Source organism: Solanum tuberosum, unplaced genomic scaffold, assembly GCF_000226075.1.
Source record: "Solanum tuberosum cultivar DM 1-3 516 R44 unplaced genomic scaffold, SolTub_3.0 scf00076, whole genome shotgun sequence".
NCBI classification, from domain to species: domain Eukaryota; kingdom Viridiplantae; phylum Streptophyta; class Magnoliopsida; order Solanales; family Solanaceae; genus Solanum; species Solanum tuberosum.
This window is the reverse complement of record NW_006239000.1, coordinates 771582-783037: the sequence shown is the minus strand read 5'-3', so window position 1 is coordinate 783037 and position 11456 is coordinate 771582. Positions and strand designations below refer to the sequence as shown.

Below are 11456 nucleotides of genomic sequence, written 5' to 3'. Positions count from 1 at the left end.
TTTTCCTTCATTCAATATGAGAGAATGAAAAGATAAAATTTTAAAATTTAATTTGTAGAAATGAAGAGTCTTGAAACCATAATCTTTTCATTTTCACCTTTCTTAATGTTTTTCTCATTTTTTTGCAGTTAAAAGTTGATTCAAAATTGTACTTTAACATCTTTTCACTTTTTGTATTTCGTATAATATATATGATATTGTTTACTATTTAATTAATTAGATATTTAATTTAGCATAGAGGTAAAATGATAATTCAACTTTACACTTTGAAGCATAATGAAACTTAACATACCTAATTTGCACAATTTAAACAAGATGAAATAAAAAATTTAACATGAGAAGCTACAGAGTCCTTAAGAGAAGAGTATCAACAACTTTCTTCACTCGTAGAAATTTTAATCTTATTTATTAATGTATCTTGTTTACTCTTATTTATTAATTATTTGTATCAAATAAACAACAAAGCCAATGTGAGACTTGTGACTTTGCTTCATAGTATAACTTTCTGACTACAATTTTTGAGTCATCATCTTTCACACAACATATTTAAAAGCATATGAAACACTACTATAAAGAATTTCTAATTCATAATTTAATCCCACATCTTCTCTATTAAAGTGCAGAATTACAAAAATGAAAATTCTTGACATATAATTCAAGAGATTATCACCAAAAGCCTATCAAAAGACAAAAATAATTGCAACCCAACAAACCTATTTATCATAATATACAAAGCGAGAAAATAAATGGTTAATTTATACAAAAGGGAAAAAGGAAGGGATTTTCAGCAAGACAATTGCAAGGAGTATTAGTAAAACATGTATAGGACACAATTATTATTACAACCCATCCTAAAAGAAGTATCATATAAATCCAAAAATTAATAAACAATATTAATACATAAATTATGGGATTACAACCGGCATATTTTTTATACCCAAATAAAGATTCATACAATTATCAAAACCCAAAGAAGCATAATAATTTTTTGCACCAACATTCTCATACTTGGAACGACTTGCTATGGAAAGGATCAATTCGGCATCAAAATAGACACTTATGAAAAGGTTTTCAAATCTAAAAGGATTGTTGAGAAGAGAAGGAGAAGAGCAATTCTCTATGCTTGAAGAAACAAATATATAAAATTGTCTTATGATTGTTTTTCTAACATTGTTTTCTGTCAAGAAATTAGATGTTTGAGTGATAATTTGATTGATCAATGTATATATTTTTCTATGCAAATTTATAGAATGTTGTAAAGAATATGAAAAAGCTATTACTAACATGGAAGATGAAAGAAACAAAACATTAAAATTGAAATAATTACTGGTGATAACTAAGCAATTCAAACATTTAATAACTGTGGGAAGATGAAACAATTTTCTACATTCAAATTCAATGTAGAAAATGAATGATTTTCTGTCTAAAAGTTTTTTTTTTTTTTGTGTACGAACAAAATTGTTAATAAAAATTTGTATGGGGCATTACTTTTGCCTAACATTCTTCCCACTTATAGTATAATATGATGATATCTCTCATGTAAGGCACACCATGAATGTCAGGCAAAGTATGATGAGGATGATGATGTATCAGCCAGGACCTGCAAAGATGTCACAAATGATCTTGTTAGCTAAGAAAGCACCAATCATCAATTATAGAGGTGGCTTGCTGAACTACTAAATTCTTCTAGTAGTTTTGCCAAAATCTCTGATCCCCATCTGCAACTAGGATTTGATATAATAAAAGTTGAAGTCTTTTATAGAAAATACTTCTTTTCACACTAAACAAGTAACTAGTTTTGGACGGAATCCAATACAGAACCCTATAAGAAGTCAACAATGTCGTACCCATGGATCTAAATTTTGACTTTTCCCTTACTTGTATGTCAATATTTTGGTTAAAGAATTAGATTGGAGAGGAACCTACATCAGCTAAATGTACATGTGAACCATACCTCAAGTTGATCTTCAGTGAAGGAATCTTTCTGAACGTTCCATGTGTCCGCATGAGTGCGTCGAAATTCTGCCACAGCTTTTGTCACGGTAGATTTTACAGGTGATGATTCAGAAACAAATTGAGCCAACAGTGTAACGTGTTCTGGCAACCAACTGCGATAAAATTTGGCAATTCGTCACTAATGAGAAACATTTCTCTAGAGTAATCCATACTACTGGTAATATCTAAGTTTAATAGTAGTATACAATGGACCATCTCAAAAAGAATAATGATATCTTTCTACATCTAGAAATAATTTAACTTTAAAAGAATTATATTTTGAAAAGGTAATAATTGTATTTGTAAACAGCACAAAGTCAGTGCTGGAATTTCTCTACAGTGAGCAAAAGCACCAAAATAGAGCATTGCCCTCTTCTAATCCTTGAGAACCTCTATGAGTTCTAGCAAAGCTTCTGCCTCATTTACATATTCCTTTTTACAACAAAAGTGAAATAACACAATACACTCTTAACTAATAGACTGATTTGTGTTTTTTTAATGAGATGATTTATAGCCACACAAATATTCTTGGCTTGTTTTACACAACAAGTTTCAAAAGTTTTTCTTCATTTCTTTCTTAAACCTCATGCATAATCAAACAACATCACGTAAAACAATACAGGAGACAAATACAGTATTTCCATCAAGTATTAGAACTTATAATTCTCTAAATTAAAGAAAAAACTTGCTTCTATAATTTTTTTGTTTTCTTTTCTTTTAACAAAACTTAGTTATATAATTAAAACCAAAAAATCGAAAAAGAACGACACTAGCTAGCAGCTACTATTCAATACATTGAGTGGCATATGAAACTTGACTAATAAAATGTAATGCATGGAAAGTAACTTGACACTTTTGTATTAACAAAATTACTAACTCCTAATTTGAAAGTTGTGAATGTCAAGCTACATTCAAGTAGATATAACAAAATAAAATTGATTAGGTAATACAATGGAAATTTAAAGCAATATACCATGTGGAAAAAAAGTTGACGTCTTGTTAGTGACAATTATGACCCCATACTTAGGAATGTGAAGTCCATAAACATGATTATCCTACACTTCTGTAAAGACTGCTTGAAAGAAACTGTCTACTAGAATATTTCAAAACGTTAAGCACGATCTCCACACATACTTGATTAATTTGGACCAGCATAAGTTGATCAATTTAATATTTTATCATATTGCTGGCCCTAATCATCAGGGTCATCTCAAACGCTATTTAAGTTCCATTTCGTTTTATTTTACTTCATCTTTTGTGACAAGTTAAAATGTTGTTTATCATTCCTGCAGTGGATTGCTACTTCCAGGAACTTCCTAGGATAGCACTTGGTCATATATATCTTTGAACATATGAGTTTATGTTATGTAATGGGCGGTGTGCCTGGGAATATTATAAGAAACTGATAGTGAAATATATCTTGAATATATGAAACTATATCAGACAACTGACATACCTGGGAATATCATAAGGAACTGATAGCACGCAAGCAGCCAAAGCAAGTATCTGTCCATGTAGGGATGCTACAGAGAATCCAGAACGCATGCTTCTGCAATAGCAATTTTTTTTGAGAATGGTAACACATTATATGTGTATATATATAACCATCAGCACAACAATTGTGTTGCAATACAAAATGATAGTTATATCATCCTTGTTCTTCTTACAAGGATCCTAACACTACTATGTTTGCAAGAAAATCTACACATACAACATCCGGTGACATGTATGATCCTTCTCTTCCTACGATTCTTGGTTTTCAGTATCGCTCCCCTAGCTGCCAAACACACAAAGAAACACACTTTTCTAGGTGCCCTAGGTATCTAAATCGATTAGTCGCTTAATTAATGTTTGTGTAATATCTTGTAATTTTTAGCTCCTACAAAACCAAAACAATTCACAGGAATTCTTTTAGTAGAATTTTGCACATAATTATTATATATATGCGTCTTGAGCAATCATATGCAGAAAGGCTTGATCTCTCTACGAATCATCAGGAAGGACTTAACAAGCACATGCCAGGTGCATGGTGCCAGCATATTGTTAGAGTGGGTTAAAGTCCCACATTGGTTGCGGAATGGACCGGTGGTCTGGACTTGGGCATTCATCCCCTCATGAGTTAGCTTTTGGGGTTAAGTTAGGCTCAGGTGTCATATCTTTACATGGTATCAGAGTCAAGTCCATCCCCACCACTTGGGCTCCCGGTCCATGCTCCAATTGGGCCCCCGGTCCATGCTCCAATTGGGCCTAGGAGTGAAAGGGGGCACTATAGTGTGTTAAGTCCCACATTGGTTGGAGAATGGACCGGTGGTCGGCTTATATGGACTTGAAAATCCTCCACTCATGAGCTAGTTTTTGGGGATGAGTTAGGCCCAGGTGTCATATCTCACATAATAAAGACAAGCTTAATCTCTCTAAGGTTATCATCACTAATGTAACAAGCCCATCCCAGGCGAATGGTGTTAGAATATACAGATAGGTGCGACCTCTCTAGGATGATCATCAGTAATGACCCAACAAATAATAAAAGCACAGTAATAATAACTAGCCAAAATTGAGTAAAACTAAAACAATAAAAGAACCTTTGTTTTCTCTTCTTCTGAATGATACTTGCTTCTGTATAAGCTCTGTGACGGAAATCCTGGGCTAAATCTTCATCTCCACCCTTCATTAGGCCAGCCAAGACTGCTGCCGCATGCTCTCTTACCTGACCAAAATGTTCAGAAGAATTCAAATGAGTCTCTTTAAATCACCATAATCTCCATATCTAAGTAATCAGGGAGAACTAAAGCTATTTTTATAATCAAAAGGATAAAACATGACTACTTGAAATGCACCTGTCTTGTTTCTTAGGAAATAGCAATAAATGCATTAACACTTGCGAACATGTTAAGATTTCATCTTGCAAATAAGAAGCATGCAAAGCAGGTCCAACTTCTACAAACAGCAAGAATGTCTTAACTAATTGTTTCTTATTTGATGTGGGATGTGACATCATATTTCTCCTGGTTGAAGTCCTGATGTCTAATTAGACACAAGCATGGACCACCAAGGCAGTTCTAGAGATGGAGGCTCCCACCACTTAGTAATGGGAGCATGAAGCCTTAAGTAGAATGGGGGTGCAATAATCAATTGTAACTTCAAGCAAAAGGACTTTCAGACACCAAGCAACTTAAAAGCATAATAATCTCACTTGATCTGAACAGGAAGGGTTGAAAAAGGACTATAATCAAACACATAACATCTACTACCTATAAGCTCATGGTACTATTTTAAGCACATGACACACTTACATGCTACAGCAATAGAAGAGGAACGGCCACATGAAAAATGGATGAATTTGATAATACCATAAAGAATTGAACAAGACATAGGATAAGCCGGAGTGATCTTTGAAAAAAGGTTGTCTTTTGGTGCATCAAACATATGATAGGATAGACAGAGGTAAATTGTATTCTATCCTAGCCTTTCCTATTCGATGTAATCAAACATGACCTAGTAAGTTTAGGAAATTAAAAAAGCTACCTAAATAAGCTTCGACCAAGCACCACCAGTTAATTCCGCTTTGGGTCCACCCCTTACTCCACCATTATTATAGGGGTATGGGGTTTGAGAAATCAAGAATGTATTTGTTCTAGATCAACCATTGAACAAAACAAGCAAAGAGCATCAAGAGATCTACTTACTTTCTCCAAGACTAAACATCATATGATAATGCACAACATTTTAATTATTTACATATAGTTGATACCATAAATATTTCAGCTAAAATTTATGTGAACTTACCTCAACTTGATTATCTGTGAGTAGCTTCTCAACAGTTTTCCAAATTTGTTGTTTGTCCACCTTAGAGAGGACGAAAGTGTGCCTGTATGGTGCAACAAGATAGCAACTCATTTATTTAGGATAGTACAAGTTTATTTTTGCATTACTTAGCTATTCTAGACCACCGTAACACCTGAAGACTGAGTTTGAAATAAAAATGACAATGATTCAGTTTAAAGTGATGATAACAATACTTTTTTCTTTCAAAGTACCTCATTTTCTCTTCAAGAACCAAAATAAGGATTTTTTTCCTCAAAGGAGGAGAAAAGGAGCGAAGATCAAAATGGAAAGATCATACCTATACATGAAACTCCGCAAATAGGTCAGAGTCGTAGATCTTGTGCGCCAATTGGTATCATTGGCTATAGAAAGAATGGTGAGTACAACTTTCCTTAAATGGGACTCTGAATAAACTCTCCACTTTAGCAATTCAAAAGCTACTTTGGCCAGTGTCGACAAATCCTTATTTGACGTCTCCTACAAAAAATCAACAGTATCAAAAGAGAAATGCACTTCTATTATAAACATCTCCAATGAGAATATATTAATTTATATAGTGTATCAATTTCTTCACGTGTGTAACAGCTGCAAAAATGTCAAGAATTTAAATTTTCAGTATCATTCGTTTGAACGAAATTTCAACTAGGATTTACTTCATATGTAGATATAAATCAAGACTAAAACTGAACGAAAGAATTAGAGAACTAAACATGCAGATTTAATATGGTCTGGGATGACATATACACGGAAATATCACCATAACATGAAGGGAGCAGACACTCGCAATTCTCCTACTTTGTACAGGATACAAGTTCAATGGTCATGGCTCGTGTACCAAGCATAAAACCATGGGAAACTAACGATGGAGATGCCTTGCAGTCAGAATTTAATCCAGACATGAAACTCTTCAACAAGAGTCTTTTCAATTTAATCCTTTCTTGTTGATATACAGTAGCTCCAGTCAGTTAAGGGAAAAGGTCAGTTTAGTTGAAGACTCAGAGAGAGATAAGAATCAAAACTCGGCAAGGAGAAGTTTATGTGACAATAGTTTAATGCAATAATTCTTATATTGATTAATGATGTGGCTATACCTTCCCTAAAAGCTATGTTGTTAAAGTTGAGAGATTTATTTCTTTAAAGATTTCATCAACACCACTGATATGCAGGCTTAACTTCTATAGGCAAGTAAGGATGACGAATAGGAACGGAAATCAAACCTGATTGGTGTCACCTCATCTAAAATTTTAAGCCCTTAAAGAGAGGAGATATTTAGTTATTTTCTTAGGTCTCAACATTTCGTACACACTCATTTGTAAAAGCTTGAACAAGCTAGAAAGCAGTAACTCGAAAAAACTATCTTAGACACCAAATGATGAGAGGAAGAAGAAGAAAAAACATGTAATATTTCAGCGTTATCAGCCTATTAACTTGGCTCACAGAAATTCCTCTTATCTTTCAACTATGGAAACAACTAACTCCAATCATCTATTTCCAATAATATCCTGCCTTCATAGATTTCTCCATCCTCATCACCAAAGAAAGGCAGTCTTCTAGTTCCAGCAGTATAAATATGTAGTTGGTAAAAAGAGAAGAACAACCAGCCAAATGTGAGGAACGGCAAGAAATAGCAGTTAAAAACAAGAAAAATACAGAAAACTTAAAGTCTAGCCTTTTGACCATGAGATAAACAAGATGCTTCTCATCAATTTTGTCAAAAATCAAAGTCAAAGTTTGTTCTTTAAGAGATCTCAGTCACAGGAATTGACGAAAAACAAAAATCAAAGTTTCTTTTCTCCAAGAGACCTCAGTTACAAGTTTTACCATTTTCATCCGTAAATGGAGGGGAAGTGTATATGCCAAGTTCTTCAAACAGTAATTTCATCCCTTCAAAATGTCAAAAACAACTAAAAAGACAAGCAACAGGAATGATGCGATGTTGCAACTAACCTGTAGAGATATTACAGGATACAAAAGACCAACAACAACATCCAGCAGAACCGAGGATCTTCCTGACTTTAGAGATGAGATAATGAAATGAAATAGCTGCACATCACCAAAACAAGCTAATCAGCAAAAGGTCTTAGGAGCAAAAAGTCCAATAGATGAGTTGGCTGACTGTACCGTCTCCATCCATTTAACATCATCATGAGACTGTTCGGTTGATACTCCATTGTCAGAAATTATGTCCGATTGCACATCCAGAGTATCTGACTGGCTAAAACTTTGGATCTTCACCACAAGCTCAGATGCACGTTCTACTAGATAATGATCCCAATTCCCTGCTTCAACTTTCCTGTTCACATTACTTGTCCCTACTTCATGTGGATGAACTTGATTGCAGGACACCTGGAGCCGAATGTTTGAGCATAAAACAGAGAGGGTGACACCAATGGATTCCCTCACCTGTTCCAGAAATTGTATCATTATCTGTCACCACAGAGACAACAAACTCTACAGAAGACTTTGAAGGGGGTTGGTGAAACTGTGAAAGGATCCATTCCTTTTTCTGGGGTGGTCAATTTTACCAATTTCCCTTAAACATAGATTAATTTGTCTTTGAAAGATAAACTTTTTTGTTAGAAACTAGATGAGAAGAACAATAAGTTACAATGTTCTCGTTTACAAATGAAGAAATTTTCTTAAACAAAAATAAAATAAGAGATGACATTATACATTAAAAAATTGTAGTCAAAGATCTTTCTTTGTGAACAGGAGTCAAAGAATACCTTTTTTATTCTCAAAGTTCAACAACTTTGGATACAAGGAATATAATGAAACTATGAATCGAGATCAGCTCAAAGATATAGCCTCAATGTATGTACAACTTGGAAAGAAGAATGGTCAAAGAGAATGTATGTGGCGGTCATAATGCCTTTGAGATTAAAAGAGAGGAAGCACAAAAACAATGGGATCAAGATCAGATGTGGAGCCATAACCATGAGAAGAGCCAAAAGGTTATTGAAAAATATATTTTAAAAGATCTTAGAAGGGACCCAACAATGATGCTCAGAGCTGAACCTATTGATCTGGAAAAGCTGAGACTAACAAGCTTGTCTTTCCGGTAGAACAACTGAGAAGAACCAGCTCAACTTGTAAAACTAAAACTGGTCGAGAAGGAAAGATTCTATCAAGCAAAGCAACTCATCAAAGAGGTATGCAATTTGAGTTGATCAACAGATAAACTTATGCTATCTTTGGCAATCAATTCAAATATCAAATGGCTCATGTAACCAAACAACTCTTAACATAACCAGAAAAATAATAGAGAAAACTGAAAATAATAAATTGTGATCCCAAGCATAAAATCGAAATGTTGAACACTCACTTGTGGAGATGAATGGCTCATACTGCCAAGCAATTCTTCAAGAAGCTTATAGTGAAGTGCTAGTTCAGTAACTGGCATTTTTGGTGGGGAAACTTCTATTAGTGCAGCTGAAAGAAACATGTATCGCTTGGCAACTACAGTAGTACTGACTGTTTCAGGCAAGGGGTTCATTAAACAGTCCATGACCTTTTGTCTCAAGAGTGGAATTTTTGTTCCATGTTTTCCTTTTCCAGTAACTGCATAACGAATACAAGCTGCCCACTCAGGTATGGACTCAACTGTTGGTGCTTGAATAATACTCTGAAAATGGGTCATCAACCAGCTATCCCATGCTTCTGAAACACCGAAAACATCAGAATGTAGCACACCTGCCACTGCCTCAGCAGCAACACACTGCTTTGTCCTCTCCTTTGCATTTATGTAGTCTGCTAATGCATCTTTTAGTGCCAGTATAACAGGAGCACCACATTCCTGTACTAGACGTTTAAAAATTCGGGCAAAGCTCGAGTAGAAAGTGTCATTTCCAAACAAAGATATCCAATTGGGAGTACGGGGCCATGATGAAGAAAATTCAAAATAAAAACGAGTAATGGATTTGTCAGCCACACTCTGAAATGAAGAGGTTCCATGATTTCCTTTAGAAGAAGCACCATCAGTGTCAATTATATGAACATGAGAAAGACTATTCAGGGTTTCATTGAAAAAACCCTCTTCCTGGAATATATTACTTAAAGCTTCTTCGAGAGAAGACTTGGATTTATCCTGCCGGTTAGTAGAGCAAATGGGTCGGTCCTCAGAGAGCTTGTAAGGTGATTCTTTCAGCAAAGTATTTAGAGCTGAGATTGCCAAAATTCTTGTCTGCGGTAGTTGGCTTTTTAAACTATGTAAGAAGTGACCTGACAAGATTAATCATAAGTTGAGAATTTCTCAAAATCTATACGTAAATTTAAACATGAAACATAATGCTGCTTACTTTAGATCACAAAAGAAACACAGTAATAAAGGTGAATTGAAGATGGCAATCATTTTGACTGCTTGTTATGATAGATCATATTCACGGAACAAGAATACTATAAGGAGAAAGATACTGACCATAAAAAACAAAAAACAATAAAATACTAGAAGGAGTTCCTATTTCTACCCTATTGAGGGAACAAGAATACTAGCAGAAATGTTCAACTAACGAAATGCACTGAAGCAAAACCCATGGACAAACTTAACTAACCAGCAGTTTCACTCAGAATTTTGGAGGACGAGTTAGGATCATTTCTGGAAGCCATAGCCAACAGCAGCAGTACTCGGTTAGCCATCAGATTGTACCTGAAAGAAATCGGGGAAATAAAATATATTTTATGCATAGAAGGAAAAATGGGTGTTGATTGACAATAGGAAGACAAAACCAGTCCTGCAGCTAACCTACCATCTACGTATCTATAATTAGAGATGGCAGTAGAGGCAGGTCATGCGAGAGAATATTCTTTTTAAGAAAATGTTGGGATGCCCCACTTCTGGGATTACACTGGGTATGTTCTTGTTGTTGGAAGAAAATTGTGGGGAAGGGCTGGTTGTGGCATTGTGGGCAAATGTTGAAGTAGGGAATCTATATCTCTAAAGAGCTATTCATCTTTTATGACAGCAGCAACCAAAGTTCATGACTGGTAATACCACCCACTGCCTGTAATTAGCCTTCAACATTATCCGTGTTTGAACCACTCATTGAAATCTCTCTACCAACAACTTTTTCTTTCCCCAAAATCAGTATACAATTTTACACAAGATAGAGAAAACGACAAGCTAAAATGAAGCTTAGAGTTCTTCAGATATTAAGAAGACGACATAAAGTTTAGGCACAACGTCATTCACAGAATTACATTTTAGATCACAATGAAAACTTAATGGTTTTTAATGGTATTATTGGTTTTGATATCTATTTCCATTTCCTTGATCTTTTGACAATCTTGAAGCATTATGTTGAACTTTTCTTAATGTTCACGATAGGTATGCTCAAACAGAAAAATGTTGCAGCATGCAGACAGTATGGGGCGGGGATTTTGCAGGAAGAAAAGAGGGTGTGCGGTGAAGAGGGGTAGTGTGGCACTGTTACAGCGGAATTCGAAACCTGCCACACCCTCCCCTATACAAAAAGCTTGTATGGTGAAGTGGGCGTTGTGACGCAGCATTGTTGCAGTGCAAGTTAAAATCTGCCACACCCAGCCCTATTGTCATTCCTAGGTGTGATGGTCCAATTGAGACACATACACTTAGAGGAACTCATGAAGCTCTGTGTGTGTGTGCGCGCGCATGTGTGTGG

At 35.1% G+C, this 11456-nt stretch overlaps 1 protein-coding gene across 1 annotated transcript in view; it reads right to left on the bottom strand.

Annotated features, from left to right (window-relative positions):
• Positions 1-1308: 1308 nt before the first annotated feature.
• LOC102597401 (proteasome activator subunit 4) overlaps positions 1309-11456 on the bottom strand; it is a 20937-nt gene continuing 10789 nt past the window's right edge. Inside the window, exons 26-35 of the mRNA XM_006346028.2 lie at positions 10371-10465; positions 9146-10041; positions 7942-8223; positions 7768-7863; positions 6119-6297; positions 5782-5863; positions 4578-4702; positions 3452-3544; positions 1955-2108; positions 1309-1600 (exon numbers count right to left, since the gene is read on the bottom strand). Of these exons, the coding sequence (XP_006346090.1) occupies positions 1559-1600; positions 1955-2108; positions 3452-3544; positions 4578-4702; positions 5782-5863; positions 6119-6297; positions 7768-7863; positions 7942-8223; positions 9146-10041; positions 10371-10465 (2044 nt within the window). The 3' untranslated portion in view covers positions 1309-1558. The remainder of the gene's footprint in view (positions 1601-1954; positions 2109-3451; positions 3545-4577; positions 4703-5781; positions 5864-6118; positions 6298-7767; positions 7864-7941; positions 8224-9145; positions 10042-10370; positions 10466-11456) is intronic.